The following is a 22540-nucleotide window of genomic DNA, read 5'->3' on the forward strand; positions in this document are numbered from 1 at the left end:
CTGCCATCACACCCGGATAATTTTGTTTGTTTGTTTGAGACAGTCTCACTCTGTCTTCAGGCTGGAGTGCAGTGGCAGGATCTTGGGTGACTGCAACCTCTGACTCCATGGTTCAAGCAGTTCGCTGCCTCAGCCTCCTGAGTAGCTGGGATTACAGATGCCCGCCACCATGCCCAGCTAATTTTTGTATTTTTAGTAGAGACGGGGTTTCACCATCTTGGCCAGGCTGGTCTTGAACTCCTGACCTTGTGATCTGCCTGTCTCGGCCTCCCAAAGTGCTGGGATTACAGGAGTGAGCCACCGTGCCCAGTCACGCCTGGCTAATTTTTGTATTTTTAGTAGAGATGGGGTTTTGCCAGGTTGGCCAGGCTGGTCTTGAACTCCTGGCCTCAGGTGATCCATTCGCCTCGGCCTCCCAAAGTGCTGGGATTACAGGTGTGAGCCAGCATGCCTGGCCTGACTTTATTTAAAACATGTTTTAAATTATTTATTTATTTATTTATTTATTTATTTATTTTGAGATAGAGTCTCACTCTGTCACCCAGGCTGGTGTGCAGTGGTACGATCTCGGCTCACTGCAACCCCTGCCTCCCAGGCTCAAGCAATTCTCCTGCCTTAACCTCCCAAGTAGCTGGGATCACAGGCATGTGCTGCCACACCCAACTAATTTTTTGTAATTTTAGTAGAGACAGGGTTTTACCGTGTTGGCCAGGCTGGTCTGAAATTCTCAGGTGATCCACCTGCTTTGGCTTCCAGAAGTGTTGGGATTACAGGCATGAGCCACCATGACCTGCCAAATTTTTTATTTTTATTTTTTATTTTTTTGATATGAGAGTTTTGCTCTTGTTGCCCAGGCTGGAGTGCAATGGTGCGATCTTGGCTCACTGCAACCTTCGCCTCCTGGGTTCAAGCGATTCTCCTGCCTCAGCCTCCTGAGTAGCTGGGATTTCAGGAATGCACCACCATGCCCGACTAAGTTTGCATTTTTAGTAGAGACGGGGTTTCTCCATGTTGGTCAGGCTGGTCTTGAACTTCTGGCTTTAGGTGATCTGCCCGCCTCGGCCTCCCAAAGTGCTGGGATTATAGGTGTGAGCCACCATGCCCGGCCAAATTTTTAATTTTTAATGACATAGTCTTGCTCTGTCACCCAGGCTGAAGTGCAGTGGTATGATCATAGTTCACTGTAACTTTGAACTCCTGGGCTGAAGCAATATTCCTTCTTCAGCCTCCTGAGTAGACAGAACTATAGGCATATGCCACTATGCTTGGCTAGTTTTTAAATATTTTGTAGAGATAAGGTCTTGCTATGTTTTGTGGTCTCAAACTCCTGGCCTCAAGTGATCCTCCCAAAGTGTTGAGATTAAAGGCGTGAGCCATCACTCCTGGCTTGAGCTTTTAAAATATACAAATGCCTAATAACAAAGTTGAAACTTGTTCCATAATTGAAACTGAAACACAAATCTAGTTTTTAATTTTCTAGCCATAGGCTTATGAAAAATAAGGGGCAGTGGTGAAGTCTGGCTTGGGTAAATACATTTTACGAAGGGTGGGGAGAAAGAAACATAGAGTGAAAACACTGGAATTATTTCACCTCATAAAAACATCATTTAACTCGGTTATCCTCTAAGTTGGTAATTTCTGGGCTTTTTTGAGTTTCCTTTTCATGATTATTTATTTGGTTTCATAATTATTTACCTTCCTTTTACCCTCCTAAAGCCTTGGCCTTTAGAGCTTTTCTCCCCATAAATTAAATACACATAGTTTGCTATTGAGAAAACTCAATATAATATAAATTTGTTTGGAATTCATACAAATGAACTCATCCATAGTGATAATGAAGTTCTAAAAGATCCTCATTTTTATATAATTTTATGGTATGGACATTACAAAAACTTGGAAAAGGATGAGACACTCATGAAACATCATGAGATAATTGGGATACACAAGGTCTGCATACAAACAGGGCCCAGAAACACTCCTCTACATGCAGTGCACTGTTATACCTGGTCTCCAATATTAGTGCAATAGGCATAAGTGCAGATCTTATTTATTTTTATTTTATTTTATTTTATTTCTTTGAGATGGAGTTTCGCTCTTGTTGCCCAGGCTGGAGTGCAATGGCACGATCTCAGCTCACTGCAACTTCTGCCTCCTGGATTCAAGCGATTCTGCTGCCTCAGCCTCCTGAGTACCTGGGATTACAGGCATGTGCCACCATGCCTGCCTAATTTTTGTATTTTAGTAGAGACATGGTTTCACCATGTTGGTCAGGCTGGTCTTGAACTCCGGCTAATTTTTGTATTTTAGTAGAGACGTGGTTTCACCATGTTGGTCAGGCTGGTCTTGAACTCCTGACCTCAAGTGACCCACCTACCTCAGCCTCCCAAAGTGCTGGGATTACGGGTGTGAGCCACTGTGCCTGGCCAAGAATGCAGATCTTAAAGGAGTGGTTCTTAACCTTTTTTGGACCAAGATCACTTCTATCATCTGATGAAAACATTCATCCTTAACCTAAAAAGATGTATATAAACATGCCCATACAATGTTATATATAATTTCTAGAGGTTCATGGATTCCCTGTAGCCCTGGAAGCTCCAGGTATTTCAGGTTGAGTCTCTATGTTGAAGGGGAAAGAAACAGCTTAAATAAATGTGATCTCATTGAATTCAGTGAATCTTTTCTCCTGCTGAGAAGCAGTCTCCTCTGTCATGAGCATGGCAAGAACTTAGCAAAAAGACAAAAAGAAGTTTTGTTCTCATTCAGAGAAACGCCAGTGCAGTTTGACAGGATTCTTGGCTCTTCTGATTTCTCACTTTTGTGTCTTTTGTCTGCAGCCTTTTCCCAGTGTGGTCGCCAGTTTTCACTTGGAATTCTCAAATACACAGTTGTATGTGTGTAGAGAAAGATGAGTATGAGCAGGAGAATGAGGTAGCTATTGTAGGGGTTCCACCGTTAATCTGTAAAGAGAAAAGGCTAGAACAGTGAAGGGTAACTATGGGCCTGCTTCACAGTGGAGCCTGCAGTATCCTTTCCTGATGAAAGATTAGAAAGTTATCTCCCTGTAGTCCTTTCTTAAGTGTACCCAGCTATTTAATATTTTAGTGGCTGAAATATAGTAAGAATTTCTTTTTGATATTCTGTTAAGTCACACAGGTTTCTAGGTTGCTAGTATATATTTTTACCCCCATAGGACTCAATAAAAACTTTCTATTTTGAATGAAAAAACTGTGTAGCCCATAAATAGTTTTACTTTTTCACAATTGGAATTTCTGCATTTCCAGCCTCAGAGAAGTTATTACTTTGTAATATACAGCTGGACTCTTACCAAAAAGATCTCTCATCATGAAGTAGTAGATTTGAAGAAAAAAAGCAAATTAAATCCTAAAGACTATGTTTCCTAAAAGTCTTCCCTCTTCTGCCACATAAAAGGAAGGCCTCAACTTCAAGGAAAAGGTGTATATATACCTTTTATATACCGAGCAGTAAATGAATGAATTCATTACCTCAAGTTTTGGTATAGATGAAAAACAGAAGAATTTTAAAAAGAGGCTAGATAGACTGGGCACAGTGGCTCACACCTGTAATCCCAGCACTTTGGGAGGCTGAAGCAGGTGGATCTCTTGAAGTTGGGAGTTCAAGACCAACTTGGCCAGCATTGTGAAACCCTGTCTCTACTAAAAATACAAAAATTAGCCAGGTATGGTGGCACACGCCTGTAATCTCAGCTACTAGGGAGGCCGAGGCAGGAGAATTACTTGAACTACTTGGGAGGCTGAGGTAGGAGAATTACCGTCTTGGCTCATTGCAACCACTGCCTCCCAAGATTGCGCCACTTCATTCCAGCCTGGACAACAGTGAGACTTTGTCTCAAAAAACAAACAAACAAATAAACAAACAAAAAAAAAGCCAAAAAAAAAAAAAAAAAAAAAAAACCCACAGAGGCCAGATAGATGAATGACAGATCAATACTATTATGAAGGGAAGCAAAGGTATTTTGGAGTTTATCCTAAAATTAGAAGTTCTGATTAGGATAATCAGCCATGCCATTCTACCAAATGGTAAAGTTACCGCCCCTGTCATTGGGATTACCAGGCTGCTTGGATTAAAATAATCTGGATCGTAAAATGAGGGCAAAACAAAGAAATAGGGAAAGTAAATAGAGAAACAAGTTTCCATGAACTCATATCATTTTTGGTAGGAATAGCGTATCATTTCTGAGAGAGGAAAATAGTGAAATCAGTTCTTTAGGAACTTGGTGGGAAACAGTGGTTTCCTATCAACATGTGCTCAATATTAGCTAGTTTCGGTATTTATATATTTATGGATTGCCTAGGAGTGGAAGGTAGGCATTTAAGATTATCATTAGGCTCATTATAAAAATGATGATAATTCAGTAATATTAGTAGGTTGTATATTTGTATAGCTTTATTGCCAGTGTTTTCAAGTATATTATTTTGATGCTTGAAGCCACTCCATAAGATAAGTGGGGAAAATGTATTACCTACCTTCATTGTATGTTACCTTCATTATATAAGTTAGAAAACAGAAACCCAGGGAGGTTAAACATCATAAACAAGGTTCCACAGGTACCAAGAATCAAGATTTGAACACAGATCTGCTTGTTCCCACTATGGTACACTTTCATTAACACTATGCGTGCTGCCTCCTGAAACATTTTCAATGTATACTTGCCTATAAGAAGACAATTTAATGGACTATTTATTTCAGAAGCACACATTACTATGGTAACAAAGCCCTCCTTAGCAATAAGATCACCAGCACATTTTCCCACTGAAGTTTAGATTTGATTATGTAATCACTACCAAGAGGAGAATCATTATCAAAATTTGCTGGCCTGGTCTTCAAAGTGGTTATGCAGTTCCATGAAGCTAATGTGCATTTTTAAAAGAAAAAGTACGTGATTTGGGCATCTTGCTTTGTTTATGTCTGTTTTCTTGTGCTGTCCCAGATTTACTGGGGAAAAGGAAAAAGCCAAGCATGTTCACGAAAACCACATGTACTGTGCTATTGGGAATATTTTGTCATTAAGTATTTGAGGGTGTACAATGACAGCATATGTCTGTTTTGAGCAGAGGACAAGGATCCTCACCAGTGGCCATGCAGAAAGCTCAGCAGGTATCTCAGGGTCTTGATGTGCTCACAGCAAAAGTGGAAAATGCAGCTCGCAAGCTGGAAGCCATGACCAACTCAAAGCAGAGCATTGCAAAGAAGATTGATGCTGCTCAGGTAGTGATGGTGATTTTCAAGAGGGGTGGGAAATAAAAGAGAAAGAGAAATGTTTCATAAATATCCTAAATGATAAATATCCTATCTTTCTTCTCTGTCTCTTATCATTTACTGTGGTTGGATAATGGTTTCTAAGTGATGAGTGACTTCTGGCACTTACCAATGTTAACACCTCCTTTACCACCACAGGTTTAGACAAATATTTATTTGCATTTTGAAATAAAGATCTTAATTTACAGCACTTCAATTAGCTAAAAGTAAGCACTCAGAGTACCAAGGGAATCCTAGTTCCTGATATAGATTGCAGTACATTAAAACTATTCCTTGTCCCAGAATTCACAACTCTTTGGTCATTGTAATGTTTAGGGGTTAAAGTTTTCTGATACTGCTCTACTGTAAAATGATTTTCAAGCATTTCACAAACACACATGTTTGAGGAACTGAGGAACTAATAAGGTGTGGTTAATTCAGAGATGAGATAAAGCTTGGGAAGATATTTTATGCTAATGGGCATGAAAAAATTGATTTTAAAAAGATGAGAGATTGAGTTCATCTTATCTAAGAACCTCTGTACAATAATTAAGACCAGCATTATAAAAATGATTACTGGTGTATTACTTTTGAAATCCTTCTTCTGGCCTGGTTAAGTTTAGTAGAGTGGAGTTTGTGAGTAGATCACAGTGTGCTGCTTCTCCGTTTCTGTGTGTAGAACTGGCTTGCAGATCCAAATGGTGGACCGGAAGGAGAAGAGCAGATTCGAGGGGCTTTGGCTGAAGCTCGGAAAATAGCAGAATTATGTGATGATCCTAAAGAAAGAGATGACATTCTACGTTCCCTTGGAGAAATATCTGCTCTGACTTCTAAATTAGCAGATCTACGAAGACAGTATGTATTTAACCCTTAAATTGCCTTTTCATATCTTTTCTTCTCTCTCTTTCTCTCTCCCTTCCCTCTCCCTGTCTTTCTTTCTTCATACATATTTCAATTCCCCTAGGTTAAATGCACTTACGATGCTCCTCCACTATATTCTCATCGATTCTAGGTCAGATGTTAATTTGTTGTATCACTGATGTAACTGAAGTTTAATGACTTACTGCTGGTCACATAGTTATAAATTGATAAATTTAGGAAGATAAGATCTCCTTTTTTGAGATGCTTTTTAAATTTCTAAGCTAGGGCTTGCTTTGATACATCATGTTTATGACCTATCTGTTTCTCATACATAAGAGGAAAATAATTTTTGTGGCTAGCTATGAAAAGACTCCTATGTGTATGTGGAAGGGAAGAAGCATAAGAAGGTACTTTCCTCCTTCCCCAGCAATGTTATTTTGTAAGTAGTAAGTATAGAAGATACTTAAATTACATTTCCTGGATGATTTTTCTTATAACAACAGCCTCTCCACAGCCTTCTCTCCTAAAGGCTCTCATGGCACCTACTTTGATGATATGGAAAAGGGATATTTCCTTTTTTTTTTTTTTGAGATATGGTCTCACTCTGCTACCCACGCTGGAGTGCAGCGGCATGACTATGCCTCACTGCAGCTTTGAACTCCCAGGCTCAAGCCATCCTTCCACTTCAGCCTCTGGAGCAGCTGGGACTACAGGCACGTGCCACCATGCCTGGCTAATTTTTTTATTTTTTGTAGAGATGAGGTGTCACTATGTTGTCAGGGCTAGTCTCAAACTCAAGGGCTCAAGCAATCCTCCCACTTCAGCTTTCCAAAGTTTTGGGATTACAGGCATGAGCCACTGCACCTAACTGCTTTCTTCTTTCAATAGATATTTTTCACTCTTAAGAATAAAACCCCTGCAGCACATGCTAAAATAACACTAAGGAAGGGTTTAATGTCAAGTGTAAAATTTGCTGTCTATACTCTTAGGACCTAATGTAAGTCCATATATATGCTAGGTACTCTTTAATGTTTCTTAATGATGAAGAGGTAATGAATGGTAATGGTGCTAACAGCAGACCTTCATGTGTGGTCATTCATGCCATCATTACTTAATACTGTAGCACACACATAAACATACATCTATGTAACCTCTTGCCAGGAGTAGCCACGATCAGAGTCATGTTAAAGACCCTCTTTGTTCAACTTTATAAAGGAGAATGTTGCAAAAATTTAGAATCATAAAGGAACTCTTAAGAGAGTATCTAAGCTGGGCAAGGTAGCTCAGGCCTCTAATCTCAGCACTTGGGGAGGCTGAGGGTGTGTGGATCACTTGAGGTCAGGAGTTCAAGATCAGTCTGCCAGCCTGGCCAACATGGTGAAACCCCATCTCTACTTAAAAAATACAAAAATTAGCCAGGCCTGGTGGTGGGTACCTGTAATCCCAGCTACTCAGAGGCTGAGGCAAGAGAATAGCTTAAACGCAGGAAGTGGAGGTTGCATTGAACTGAGATTGAGCCTGGGTGACAGAGCGAGACTCTGTCTCAGAAAAAAAAAAGAGAGAGAGAGAGAGAATCTAAATTAGCTCTTCTGGCAGATGGGCTATTATTTTTATTTATGTATTTATTCTATTTATTTATTTATTTTGAGATGGAGTCTCACTCTGCTGCCAGGCTGGAGTGCAGTGGTGCGATCTTGGCTCACTGCATCCTCCGCCTGCTGAGGTCAAGTGAGTCTCCTGCCTCAGCCTCTCGAGTAGCTGGGACCACAGGCGTGCACCACCACGCCCAGCTAAATTTTTGTATTTTTAGTAGAGATGGGGTTTCACCCTGTTGGCCAGGATGATCTTAATCTCTTAACCTCATGATCTACCTGCCTCGGCCTCCCAAAGTCCTGGGATTACAGGCGTGAGCTACCACACCCTGCCTATTATTTTTATTTTTACAGATGAGACAGATAAAGTTAACCAGAAAGTTACCTTTCTATGGCTGAGAGGACCTGAGATGGAAAATGAGTCAGATTCTTTGTATTTTTATAATGGTTAGAATTTGAAGTCTTTGGAATAAGGTTTTGGGGGCAGTTTTTTTCTTTGTGATATAATTGTGGTTGTCTTTTTATTTCTGTGTTGGTACTTGGTTGAGGTTCTTTGGTTGGAAGGACCTCGTCAAGTAAAAAGTAGAGGATTATTGAAAATAGAGGCACCTCATCAAACCCAATAGCTTGAAACCCAATAGCCAGATCTTGTGGCAACGGGAAGCCCCTCCCTCCACCTCTTAGTCACTGTGTGGGATCCTCTATGTCTGTTTCACCCTGTGTGTTGACTTAGTTTATTTATCTGGAGGTTTGTCTCCGGCTGTGAGCTACCATGGCCCAGGCTTAATCACTTTCCAGCTCCAGATCCCATCACTGGTTGACTATGCAGTGTTTTTGAAGTATGGACCCAGGGTTACCTGCCTAAGAATCATCTGAGAAGATTGTTAAAAATGCATACTCCTTGACCCCACCCCAGACATACTTAATCCAAATCTCTTTTGATGGTGGGTTTAACAATCTGTATTTAAAAATAAGATCTCCAGTGACTTTTATCCATATTGGACTTTGAGAACCCCCAGAATCTAATTGAGTGCCTTGCCTGACAGTGGATATCTTGTCCTTGAGGTAGATAACCACCCAGTTTAATCAGTTATGGCAAGGACTGGGGATTATGTGATACCAAATGTATAGTAGTTTAAGAATGAAGGCTGGGCGTGGTGGCTCATGCCTGTAATTCTAGCGCTTTGGGAGGCTGAGGTGGGCGGATCACTCAAGGTCAGGAGTTGGAGAGCAGCCCAGTCAACATGGTGAAATCCCATTTCTACTAAAAATTAAAAAAATTGCTGAGTGTGGTGGTGGGCACCTATAATCCTAGCTACTCAGGAGGCTGAGACAAGAGAATAGCTTGAATCCGAGAGGCAGAGGTTGCAGTGAGCTGAGGTCGTGCCATTGCACTCCAGCCTGGGTGACACAGCGAGACTCCATCTCAAAACAAAACAAAACAAAACAGACGGAGACTCTGAAGTCACAGTGCTAGGTTTGAATCCTGACTCTATCAAAGTAAGTAATGGGACATTGGGCAAGTTATCCAACCTCGTACGTTCGTTTCTTTAGTAATGAGGATAATACTGTTATTTACATCATAGGGTTGTTGTAAGGATTAAATAATATAAGACAACTGCTTTTGACCGGGTGTGGTAGGTCACGCCTGTAATCCCAGCACAGGACTTTGGGAGGCCCAGGTGGTAGGATCACTTAAGCCCAGGAGTTCAAGACCAGCTTGGGAAACATCGGGAGAATGTTTCCTTTCTCTAAGAAATGTTTTTTTTTTAAATTAGCCAGGTGTGGTGGTGTATGCCTGTAGTCCCAGCTACATGGAAGGCTGAGGTAGGAGGATTGCTGCAGTGAGCCCTGGGAGGTCAAGCCTGCTGTGAGCCATGATCTCACCACTGCATTCCAGCCGGGGTGATGGAGCGAAACCCCTCTCAAAACAAAAAACAAACAACAACAAAAAATTACTTGCAATGGTACTTGGCAGAATTAGGACTCAAAAGATAGATAGTACTACTACTAGTTCGACTATAACTACTTCAGCTGCTCCTACAACAAACATGGCTGCCTGGGCCCACCCAGTTCCAGAGGAACTAGTGCTTTCAGAGGTGGCAGGCAGAGGGTGCAGCTAACCTAGTGATGATTGATTGAGCTCAGCTAACCAAATGATTGATTTGAGCTTCACTGATGCAAACTCATATTTAATGTCTTCACTAGGACAAAATCATCTAAATGTAAATTAATTTTTTATGTAAGGGTCAAATAAGTAAACCACTCCTTTCAAACCAAATTAATAGTAATCATGAGCAATTTGTCATCTTATTAGCATTTGTCATTAACAGCTAAGTGATCTCAATGTAAATAGTGTTTATGTGTGACAGGATGGCTGTCTTTTTCTCTGCAGGGGGAAAGGAGATTCCCCAGAGGCTCGAGCCTTGGCCAAACAGGTGGCCACGGCCCTACAGAACCTGCAGACCAAAACCAACCGGGCTGTGGCCAACAGCAGACCCGCTAAAGCAGCTGTACACCTTGAGGGCAAGATTGAGCAAGCACAGCGGTGGATTGATAATCCCACAGTGGATGACCGTGGAGTCGGTAAGGGCAGCAGTGCACTAAACCCCATTAGATTGGTCTCAGTGCAAATAAGCAAGTTGTTGATAGGGGTCCTGTAACATCTGTAATTAGGTAAGGGTTCTTTAGCTGCTGATAAGTAACTGTGATTACATTTCCAAATGCAGCCAGTAAAATTCCTGTGATGTAATCAAGAAGTGGGCCAGGCATGGCGGCTCATGTTTGTAATCCCAGTGCTTTGGGAGGCTAAGGTGGGAAGATCACTTGCACCCAGGAGTTTGAGACCAGTCGAGCAACACAGCAAGACCCTCTCTCCTCAAAAATAAAAAGATAAAGAATTAGCTGGGCATAGTGATGCTCACCCGTAGTCACACCTTCCCAGCTACTTGGGAGGCTGAGGCGGGAGGATCACTTGAGACCAGGAGTTACAGGCTGTAGTGAGCTATGATCATACTACTGCATTCTAACCTCAGTGACAGAGAGAGACCATGTCTCTTTAAAAAAAAAAAAGACAAAATTCTAAGTTAGTTACACCCAGTGTTGTGAGGAGTTGGAGCATTGGGCACATGTATAATTTACTGGAGAAATAAATTAGTACAAACTTTCTAAATTTGGTATTAGATGTCAAGAGCTTTAAACAAAGTTCATACCTATTGACTCAGGAAATTAAGGGATTTTTTTTCTAACAAATAATTAGAGATCTTTCTAAGAAGTTGCATACAGGAATATATGTTTAATAATAAACATATTAAGTTGTATACAGCATAAATGTTTAATAACAACTGACTTGTGAAATAATTATGGTTAATATGATAAAATATTACATAGATTTTAGATCATGATTTTAAAATATAGTGAAATAAAAATAAAGTGTTAAAAAGAACTGGCTGGGTGTGGTGGCTCATGCCTGTAACCCCAGCATTTTGGGAGGCCGAGGCGGGTGGATCGCCTGAGCTCAGGGGTTCGAGACCAGCCTGGGTAATATAGTGAGACCTTGTCTCTCTAAAAAAACCAATTAGCCAGGTATGGTGGTGCACACTTGTAGTCCCAGCTACTTGAGAGGCTGTGGTGGGAGGGATTGCTTGAGCCAGGAGGTCAGGGCTGCAGTGAGCTGTTGTTATGCCACTGCACTCCAGCCTGGGTGATAGAGCAAGACACCACACTGCACCACACTGCAGAATGGCACTGTAATTGTCTCCTCTGGGTCTTGTAAGTTTCATTGTTTTTCTCTTGGTCCAGGTCAGGCTGCCATCCGGGGGCTTGTGGCCGAAGGGCATCGTCTGGCTAATGTAATGATGGGGCCTTATCGGCAAGATCTTCTCGCCAAGTGTGACCGAGTGGACCAGCTGACAGCCCAGCTGGCTGACCTGGCTGCCAGAGGGGAAGGGGAGAGTCCTCAGGCGCGAGCACTTGCATCTCAGCTCCAGGACTCCTTAAAGGTAGAAGTCAGGAGCACATATCATTTTACTTTTTATGCTTCCTATTATTGAAAGACGAGGGAAGGAAGAGAGAGGTTTGAAACATACATAATTTCTGGCATCTAGGAAAAATGAAAAGAGTGTGACCAAAGATACAAGGAAATCTAGAGCTTATTAGGAAAAAGCTTGCTGGTATATAGTAGCAACTAAATTTGTTTTCCAAATTCCACTCAGTCAAGAGCCCTGTTGTGATTTTTGCTCTATCCACATATCATCTGTACTTTTATTTAGCCAATATTTTTCTTAAAATGGACTTCTTTTTAAAACTTAAATTTATTTAAGAGAAAACTCTGTGGCCTGGGCATGGTGGTGCATGCCTGTAATCCCAGCTACTTGGGAGGCTGAGGTGGGAGAATCACTTGAACCTGGGAGGCAGAGGTTGAAGATCACGTCATTGCACTCCAGCCTGGGTGACAGAGTGAGACTCTGTTTCAAATAAATAAATAAATAAGTAAAATAAAACTTTGTAATAATCCTGAAATCTTGGGTTTGGTAAGCTAGTTGTATTTTTTCCTATTATCCTTTAAAAGAAACACATAATTATTAAAATAAAAACATTTGCCCATGTAACACCTAAAATTATCTCAGGTATCACCAGCTAGTTTATGCCGCCCACCTTGGGAAACAATGAGGGTGATAGAAACTTCTTTATATAAATCCAGAAAACTTAAATTGGACTAAATGTGATGACTATGAAAAGAGCTTGTTCATGGCTTCTAAGAATACTCTTATTTAGACCCATGTTTAGAAATTGATACAGATATTTGTTATTGAGTTTTTCTAGAAAACTTAATTGAAAAAACCTGGATTAAAAAAGTTCCCATTCTTGATTTCTTTCTTCTTAATAAATTGCTTAGAAATTTGACACTACATCCACCAAACAATCCTTACAGTTACTGTGATCATTATCAGGCCCTGCCAGCACTGGCAATGGTATGGAATTCTAGCTCATCTCTGGGCCTTCTTTGGGCTCAACCTCATGATTCTCAGTATCATTTCTTAGAGGCCACCAAGAAAGGAAACAGGATTCCTCGATTGAGTGGAACAATCTCTAGGGACATGTGGGTCATGTCTTATTTCTTCTACACCACTAATGTCTTAGAGGGCAGGATTCATAAATTACATCTGTTCTGTAATAGCTCAGTGCTTTGTACACAGTTAACAATAAATATTTATTGAATGAAAGACTGAATAGATGAATGAATGTCAGTGAAGTAAGGGCATTAGTAGATATGCTTTGAGGATATATCTGGACATTTTCATATGTAAACAATGTTTTTAAGGATCTAAAAGCTCGGATGCAGGAGGCCATGACTCAGGAAGTGTCAGATGTTTTCAGTGATACCACAACTCCCATCAAGCTGTTGGCAGTGGCAGCCACGGCCCCTCCTGACGCACCTAATAGGGAAGAGGTGGGTATCTGAGGTCTTCCATTTTTCTGTTGGCCTGCGCTATAAGTATATGTAAAGTTGAAATGTGATTACAGTGTACATCAGGATCAGTGGTTGGGAAACTGTAGATGAGGGGTGGAAGAGCCGAACAGGGAAAGCCCTACCATCTCTACTTTTAGTCTCCACATGTATCAGTTGGGAATATCTTTAGTTGCAAGCAAGAGAAGACCTGACCATCAGAGATTAAAACAACCGGGTTTGTTTTCATCACAAACCAAGAAACATGGAAGTTGGTAGCTTTGGCATTGGTTCAGCAACTAAATATCATGAAAGCTGGCATTTCTGTGATTTTCTAGGTCATTTTCTCAGGGTGTGGGATGGCATCATGTTAAAGGCAGGAAGAAATGAAGAATGGGGGTACTCCAGTCACAACTGTGCCTTTTGAGTCAGGATGATCTTTTTAAATCAATTGATGTCATTCTTATACTCAAACCCTTCCAATGACTTCCCACTATCCCAGAGTAAAACCAGAATGCTAACAATGAAGAGAATTGCCAGTGATGTGCTGGTAAGCCAACTCTCCAGGAAAACAAAAAACCTTGATTTGTAATGTTTGCTAATTTCCCTTATGTAAATATTCCCACGGTGGCTGTTTCAACATGAAGTCACTGAAACCTGAGTTGGGAAGAGATGGACATGTTTGGCTCCTGTGAGCTGCCATGAGTCTGTACAAGTGGCTTCAGCACACCACTGGATCTGGTCCCCATCCACTTCTTTGCCCTCGTGTGGTACCACTCTTCCCCCTCAGGCTACATCTGTATATACCTCCTTGAATCGTATTCCTAGTGTGTGTTTATATGTTCTAACCTTGGGGCCTTTGCACTTGTTTGTTCCAGTCTTCTCCAGATAACTATATCTATTAGTTACTGTCTTTCTTCAGCTTTCTACTGAAATATCACTTTTGGGTGACCACTAAGATAACAACCCCACCCCAACTACTATCTCCATGGATTTCTTCATCTCCATATCCTACTTTTTTCCTTAGCATTTATCAACATTTAATGTATTTACCCAGTTTTCATTTTTGGTTTGTCTGTCTTCCTACCATTACCATGAAAACTCCATACAGGTAGGGACTTCATTCTGTCATTACCTTATTCCCCCTTCTTGGAACAGTGCCTGCCACATTGTTGGTGCTGAATGAGTGAAAATAGAGGCTTTCCTAGAAATTGTCTAGGAGAGCTTTGCTATACCTCATTGGCTTGAACTCTGTCTCATGACCACCAACTGCAAAGGAGTTCAGGAAAGCGAGTATTTGGTTTTCCAGCCTTTATAGTATTGGCAGTGAAGGAGAAGGGGTTTGGGTCAGGTACCCAAGACAGTGTAGAACTGGTAGGTGGAGGTTTTTGTTATTATGTGACGATTACCCCAGTTTTCTTTCTATAACCTGACTTACTAGGCATTTCAGCTGATTGCTCCCTTAGGCTGAGATGATTTGCTATTTTTTTCATTCTAGACTTCTCTTTCATGCTAGTAGATACATCTAGGTGGGCCTCTACACCTATAGGCTTCCTAGTTACCTCAGCATATGTTGTCCTTCTGTTCTGTCTTGGAAATTTGTGAGTTGTCATTGACTTTTCCCTTCCCCGCACCCGTTCATACAAATAAACAACTAAGGTATGCTCATTTAATCTCACATCCGTTTTCTGTTCATGTTGCCATAGCTCTAATTCTGTTCCTAGTCCCCCGTTGCCTATATGATCGTATAGCTCTAACTGGTCTTCTTTGACTCTTTCACTAGGCCATCAGTCAAATAAAAATACAACCTAACTCTGACATTCTCCTGCTTAAACCCTTCAGTGGTGCCTGCCCTTTCACAGAGGATAAGGCCAGAGCTCTGTGATCTAGCTCTGACACTTCCGATACCTGTTTCCTACAAACTGCTCCCTCTCATTTCTGGCCCTAGCTATACCTAGTTGCTTGTGGTTTCCTGCATAGTCTGTCTTTTCCATGTCTTTGTTTTTTCTGTGTAATTATCTTCCCCTTCTTTTTTGGTGAATTACTTTTTATCCTTCATCCTATAATCCTTTGCTTCCTAGAGAGGTTAAGTACTTTTTCTTTGCTCCTGTAATATCAGTGCTTAGCTTTATTATTGTACATAGCACACTGTATTGTAAATCTGTTTTCGAGTGCTTTTTTCTCACTGGGCTGTGAGTTCCTTGAGATGAGGATATTGTGTCTTACTCATTTTTGTATCCTCAGCACCTGTCTCAGGGTCTGGCACATAGTAGGTGCTCAGTAAGTTTTGGTTGAGTGACGAGAAAAGCAAGTTAAGCAGTTAGTTAAATCAGAAGGAGCAGCAGTCATGGTCTGGCATTGAGATGGTCAACCAAGGATATTAGGTAGGTAAAAGCCCAGGAGATCCAGCGTGTGGGAGACCAGCTAGGGTGAAAGAACTGAGGCCACAAGAAGGAGGCTAGGAGATGAGGGATTTTAGGCAGAGATTCTGAGCATTAAATGGCAGGAACCCATGTAGCTGAATCCAAACAAGAGGCTGGCGTGGGGAAGAGACTTGAGAGGATAGACACAGAACACTGGCAATGATATTGGAACTTGCTATTGAACCAAGAGAACTTTAGAGATTGTCTAGAGCCAGAAGTGGTCTCCAAGTTAGGCAGAAGGAGACAAAAGAGAGGATGCATTCCACCTGGCAGCTGCAGACATGTTCGTGTAATGTATAAACCTGACCCAGTGCTGTTCAGAAGCATCAGTTCTAATAGTGCGGTAAGTAATTAACTGAATGTGAAGACTAAATAACCCCCATTCTCAAAAGCTTATCTTCTAGTTTGAAGAAGATAAGCTTTTGCAAGAATCTATTCTAACAAATGACCAAAGATCTCTTGCTATTTTAGGTAAGTTAAATAGTCCCCTCCACGGTATGCAACCTTGCACAGTGAAAGGAAACGTTAACTTTTTTAAAATTTGAGAACTGAATGAACAATTAAGTAGATGGTTTTGCATTTGGGGTTAATAAAATCAGTCATCCTTGCCCTGAGGCCTAAGCGTGAGCACGAGCTATCGTTTTTCCCTTGGAGGTCAAGGGCAGAGTTTTTACAACATTAATGGTAATGGGATATATGAAGGAATGCTGCTCTGGGGAGGTTGGAGCTTAGTTTAGGAAGGTGTGGATGTTCTTGGCTTTTAACGTACCCAGCCACCTACAATAGAGTCTGGAGTGGGTTTGACTATCTTCTTCAAACTAGAAGATAAGCTTTTGAGAAGGGGGCTGTTTAGTCTTCACATTCAGCAAATTACTGCAGAGTATATAATGCTCTTGCTTGTACCTGGTAAGCACTGGTTGAACTGGAAATGAAGGGTATGTGCATGTGTGTGTGTGAGTGTGTTTGTGTGCATTTGCAGATGATGGTGATGGCTAAACGTCTGAGGAGATCCATCAAGGCCAGGATTTGGAGTTTGACTGTTGTTTTATTAACTAGGGTTTGACGTATCTCTAAAGTCTTTGAGCAGTTGCTGCCCCTACTGAAAGGAAGAGACTTTTTCTTAGGCTACCTGACCCATTTGATTGAAATGAATGTTCTTAATGTCTGTTTTTTCTTCAAGGTATTTGATGAGAGGGCAGCTAACTTTGAAAACCATTCAGGAAAGCTTGGTGCTACGGCTGAGAAGGCGGCTGCGGTTGGTACTGCTAATAAATCAACAGTGGAAGGCATTCAGGCCTCAGTGAAGACGGCCCGAGAACTCACACCCCAGGTTGGGTTTTGCTCACTCCTCATACAGTGTTCAGTAAAGAAAGTTAATTACAGAACAGTTTCTATACATTTTTGAATACTTAATGTAAGACAGCATAAGAAAACATATACAGGCCAGGCCAGTAGCTCACACTTATAATTCCGGCACTTTGGGACGGTGAGGCAGGAGGACTGCTTGAGCTTTGGAGTTTGAGACCAGCCTGGGCAATATAGCGAGACCCCGACTCTACCAAAAAAAAAAATTAACTGGGTGTGGTGGTGCATGCCTGTGAACCCAGCTACTTGTGAGGCTGAGGTGGGAGGATTATTTGAGCTCCCAAGGTTGAGGCTGCCAAACTGCCCCACTGCACTCCAGCCTGGGGTGACAGAGCAAGACCCTGTCACTATCTTTATACATTTTCATAACATTTGAATTTCTTTTTACAAAGACTATTTATTCGTTTTGAAAGTAGAAAAAATTAGTAAAGCAATCCCCTTGCCACATACATACATAACTAGGAAAATATTTGGATAATCTTTTTTTTTTTTTTGAGACAGAGTTTCGCTCTTGTTGCCCAGGCTGGGGTGCAATGGCGCAATCTCAGCTCACTGCAACCTCCACTTCCTGGGTTCAAGTGATTCTCCTGACTCAGCCTCCCGAGTAGCTGGGATTACAGGTGTGCGCCACCATGCCTGGCTAATTTTTGCATTTTTAGTAGAGACGGGCCAGGCTGGTCTCAAACTCCTGTTGAGATGTTGGCCAGGCTGGTCTCAAACTCCTGCCCTCGTGATCTGCCCACCTCGGCCTCCCAAGTGCTGAGATTACAGGCATGAGCTACCTCGGCTGGCTTGGATAATCTTAAGAGGCTACTTTGTTTTAATTTAGGGTTTATATATTTTCTCCACATCTTTGTGAGAGTTTTTTTTCTTAATTAATTAATTTATTTTTTTCATATTGAGCTGTTTCTGCAACTTACTTTCTTTTTTCTACTTATTGTGTAACAAGGCATGGCTAGTAAGTTTGGGAGCAAAAGAAGATCGGGAAAAAACCAAATTGGACAGTTATGAAAAGTCTACTATGTGATAGGTTTTCTTAAAAATATTAGCTCAACATTAGTGCAATGTTTATACAATTTTTCTTCTATTCAAATTATAGAAAATTCATTATTTTTTCATTTATTTATTCAGACATTTATCGAGTGCCTGTGATATATTCAGAACTATGCTAGACTTTACAAATTTGTGATACTGTGAACTTGTGAGGAGATATGGGGGAAATGAGCATGTCTCTTAATCATTAAACTTTTGCCCATGTGGTGTGTTAATAAATTAGATCCTCTTGTTCAGCTTTTTAACTTGTCCAACTTTTAAACAATTTTTTATAAGCTACAAGCATGTCTAACACTCTTTAAAAGCTCCCATAAAACATGGAACATAAAACACAATTTCAATATGAAACTGAGATTCCTAAAAAAGAGAAACAGGAATCTAGACTTATAATCTAGGCTTTTTTCAACTATAGAAAAAATGAGGACTCTGGAGACAGATCTGGACTTGAGTCCTCTGTGATCTTTTCTTTTGTTTTTTGAGATGGAGTCTCGCTTTGTTGCTCAGGCTGGAGTGCAGTTGCATGATCTCGGGTCACTGCAACCTCCGCCTCCTGGGTTCAAGTGATTCTCTTGCCTCAGCCTCCCCGGTAGCTAGGGTTACAGGCATATGCCACCACACTCGGCTAATTTTTTGTATTTTTAGTAGAGACTGGGTTTCACCATGTTGGCCAGGCTGGTCTCAAACTCCTGACCTCAAGTGATCCACCTGCCTCGGCCTCCCAAAGTGCTGGGATTACAGGTATGAGCCACTGCGCCCAGCCGAGTCCTCTGTGTTCTTGATGCTTCGTCTCTCATCTGTAACATGGAGCTAACTCCTTCCTAATGGACTCTATTTGGATTAAGAATATGCATGTACAGCCTGTATCTTACCTGATACGTAGCAAATGTTAATCCTTTTTTTCCCCAAATGCTGTAACTGACTGGCCAGGACCTCTTGAGCAAGTCACTTAAATTTTCTGAGACTTGGTTTTTGCATCTCTAAAGTAGAGATATTAACTGTCCTGTCTCTCTCATGGGGTTATTGTGAGGATTTTTTCTTTATATTATTTATAAATCAGTTTTGAGTACTTTTTGGTATCTTTCTTAATGGTGATTTTTAAGATGGGTTGATACCAAGTGTTTAAACATATGCCAGTTTTGTGTATGTTCTTCTGAAGTATCAAGTGGACACTCATTTACTTTGTCACTTTATTACCTTCTTAAAATAAGTCTGTGATGGTAAAACCTTCCTGTGAAGGGCCCATTCTGGGGAGCTATTGAGACCAAACCTCCTATGTTCAGCCTAAAAAGAGACTTGCCACTTTCTGGCTTTACAGTGCCATCTGTAGGTAAAAAGGAGAAAGCTTGGCTGAAGGTTTGTATTTGGAGAGCGAGGGTGCTCTGGTGTTTAAAGGTGTTTTGTCATTGTCAGGTGGTCTCGGCTGCTCGTATCTTACTTAGGAACCCTGGAAATCAAGCTGCTTATGAACATTTTGAGACCATGAAGAACCAGTGGATTGATAATGTTGAAAAAATGACAGGTACAGTTTTCTATTAAGTTCTTGTTGTCTAATCCATGAAGAATGAGTTCTGAGAAATTGGAGCGGGACTGGTTCTGTTACTCAGCTGCAATTGGATAAAGGGCCAGTCATGTGCTCAGCAGTGTACTTGGCCCTGTGAAGGCTGCTGAGCAGTGGCGGCTTCTCATTCAAGCCTTGCAACTTTGTCAGAAGAGAGACTCTTTGAGTCTCTTTTATTTTAATGCTGCCCTCCTGGCGTGATGTTTATTGTCACTCCTCCTATCTTCTCTTTGAATAGTGTCTTTGCCCAGTCTGAGCCCGAGTTTGGTTTCAGAGGCTGGGAGGCGGTGTTTGTGGATACAGTAAGTGTCCCTGTCATTTACAGTGGGTTCACATTTCAAGGAACCACAATAGCTACCATTTAATACAACTTGTCTCAGAGTTTCCTCCAACTTATCAACTACGTAGTTTTTTTTAAAAAGGAGAAACCAACCACCAGCAAACCTGTGTCTGTGCAATTGAAGTGGCACCTCTGAATCGTCTTCATTCTCTATAAAGGGAGAGATAGGAAAGAAGGAATGAGGAATGTAGGCTTTTCGCTGTCCCTGCAGAACCTGTTGTGACTGGGGTCCATGGCAGCCCGAGATGAAAGTGGAACTCCTGAGGTGTCTGAAGAGAGGTAATAGGAATAAGAAACAGGCTGTTAGGGTTATTGGAAGCCTCCGCATGGCTCATCTTGAGCACTACAAGCTGCCAACAAGCAACAGATGGCTGGGGAGTGAGACGGTCAGGGAGAAAATATTATTCACAGATAACGTGGTGGTGATGCAGTGATGGTTTCAGACGTATTCCTTGTTTCCTCCCGATGTTGCATTTCTGGTTGTCTGGGGTGGATACAAGAAGGCTGGCAACCACGGTTGGTATAAATGCTGCAAATCCAGATGGGCTTTTGGACTATGTCCTTGCTTTTTTTTTTTTTTTTTTTTATACTGTGGTGTTTACCTGGAAGCTTTTGATTATGTAGGAAGAACTCTGAGCTGAAGAAGAGAATTCTGGATGTTATACTTTCTCATGAGAAACTTGAGTGGATAACAGTGTTTTGGAGTTTCTGTTCTTCTAAATTGAAACTAAATTCCATTTCTGTTTTCCTAACAGGGCTGGTGGACGAAGCCATTGATACCAAATCTCTGTTGGATGCTTCGGAAGAAGCAATTAAAAAAGACCTGGACAAGTGCAAGGTAGCTATGGCCAACATTCAGCCTCAGATGCTGGTTGCTGGGGCAACCAGCATTGCTCGTCGGGCCAACCGGATCCTGCTGGTGGCTAAGAGGGAGGTGGAGAATTCCGAGGATCCCAAGTTCCGTGAGGCTGTGAAAGCCGCCTCTGATGAGTTGAGCAAAACCATCTCCCCGATGGTGATGGATGCAAAAGCTGTGGCTGGAAACATTTCTGACCCTGGTAAGCAATGCATGGCACTATGGCTCACCTCCGCTGAGAGGTTAACTCAGGAAAGATAGTGAGGGAATATGTACCCCACAACCACCACATACAAAGTCTGGGGGCAAAAGCTATAGACATTTAGTTCGAGAATGCTAGATTAATCTTTTTCCATCTAAATCTCTGCAGTATCAGCAGGATTGTTGTATGTTAATTTTTCTGGACCAACTTCTCTGTGCTTTCTGTTTTTTTTTTTTTGAGACTGAATTCTGCTTTCTCAGGACGGAGGGCAGTGGTGTGATATCAGCTCACTGCAACCTCTGCCTCCTGGGTTCCAGCGATTCTCCTACTTCAGCCTCCCGAGTAGCTGAGATTACAGGTGTGCACCACCATGCCCAGCTAATTTTTGTGTTTTTAGTAGAGACAAGGTTTTGCCATATTGGCCAGGCTGGTCTTGAACTCCTGACCTCATGTGATCCACTCGCCTAGGCCTGTTAAAGTGCTGGGATTACAGGTGTGAGCCACTGCGCCCAGCCTCTGGGCTTTTTTTTTAGATGGAGATTCACTCTGGTTGCCCAGGCTGGAGTAAAATGGCGCAATCTCACCTCACTGTAACCTCCGCCCCCCCACCCGGATTCAAGTGATTCTCCTGCTGCAGCCTCCCGAGTAGCTGGGATTACAGGCTCCCACCATCACACCCAGCTAATTTTTTGTAGTTTTAGTAGAGACAGAGTTTCACCATGTTGGCCAGGCTGGTCTCAAACACCAGACCTCAGGTGATCCACTGGCCTCGGCCTCCCAAACTGCTGGGATTACAGGCACCCAGCCTGTGCTTTCTTAATATGGTCTGGCTAAATAGCTCCTCGCCTTGTTCAGTCATTATTTTGGAAAATTTTCAAAAAATGCACGATAACCAATTTACCGTCCATTTAGTTTATGTAACTGGCGTTAACTTCTCTTGGGCTTTTCTTAAAATGCATTTTTTCTCTGTAAAGCATTCTCAATTTCTATCAAATCTGGAGGGCTTAAGGTGATCTGTGGGTCTCCTAGGCCCTACACCTAAAAAAAAAATCTGGGTTTTCTTTTTTTTTTTTTTTTTTTTGAGACGGAGTCTCACGCTGTTGCCCAGGCTGGAGTGCAGTGGCGCGATCTCGGCTCACTGCAAGCTCCGCCTCCCGGGTTCCCGCCATTCTCCTGCCTCAGCCTCCTGAGTAGCTGGGACTACAGGCGCCCGCCACCGCGCCCGGCTAATTTTTTGTATTTTTAGTAGAGACGGGGTTTCACTGTGGTCTCGATCTCCTGACCTTGTGATCCGCCCGCCTCGGCCTCCCAAAGTGCTTGAGCCACCGCGCCTGGCCATAAATCTGGGTTTTCTTTAGGTGAATTTGGATCATATTTTTGGTACTACCATGGCAGATCATAATGGGAGCCGCTCCTTTGGTTGAAATCATCTGAATTTCTTCCTGTTTTGAACATCTGATGTTTTCAGTCTTGTCTATGAGTAGAATGTAGTCAATGCAAGAGAGTAGGAAGGAGGGGCTCCCCTATCCATCTCTGGTTCAGGCAGAATCTTTCTAATATCCTC

At 41.8% G+C, this 22540-nt stretch overlaps 2 protein-coding genes across 4 annotated transcripts in view; one reads left to right on the forward strand and one right to left on the reverse strand.

Annotated features, from left to right (window-relative positions):
* Positions 1 to 22540, forward strand: part of LOC105466004 (vinculin) — a 125929-nt gene that overhangs the window by 89699 nt on the left and 13690 nt on the right. For both annotated transcript variants that reach the window (XM_011714733.2, XM_011714735.3), the window contains exons 9-16: positions 5094 to 5247; positions 5957 to 6132; positions 10126 to 10316; positions 11532 to 11731; positions 13054 to 13182; positions 16783 to 16932; positions 19431 to 19539; positions 20674 to 20976. In XM_011714733.2, the coding sequence (XP_011713035.1) occupies positions 5094 to 5247; positions 5957 to 6132; positions 10126 to 10316; positions 11532 to 11731; positions 13054 to 13182; positions 16783 to 16932; positions 19431 to 19539; positions 20674 to 20976 (1412 nt within the window). The remainder of the gene's footprint in view (positions 1 to 5093; positions 5248 to 5956; positions 6133 to 10125; positions 10317 to 11531; positions 11732 to 13053; positions 13183 to 16782; positions 16933 to 19430; positions 19540 to 20673; positions 20977 to 22540) is intronic.
* The window catches only part of LOC105466005 (adaptor related protein complex 3 subunit mu 1), a 76078-nt gene that overhangs the window by 7753 nt on the left and 45785 nt on the right, over positions 1 to 22540 (reverse strand). The window contains exon 11 of one of the 2 annotated variants that reach the window (XR_977912.2): positions 2781 to 2957. The exons of the other annotated variant lie outside the window; for it this stretch is intronic. The gene's annotated coding sequence lies outside the window, so the exon portion shown is untranslated. Of the gene's footprint in view, positions 1 to 2780; positions 2958 to 22540 lie in introns of those variants that run through there. 2 annotated transcript variants of the gene reach the window in all.

Source organism: Macaca nemestrina, chromosome 9, assembly GCF_043159975.1.
Source record: "Macaca nemestrina isolate mMacNem1 chromosome 9, mMacNem.hap1, whole genome shotgun sequence".
Classification (NCBI taxonomy): domain Eukaryota; kingdom Metazoa; phylum Chordata; class Mammalia; order Primates; family Cercopithecidae; genus Macaca; species Macaca nemestrina.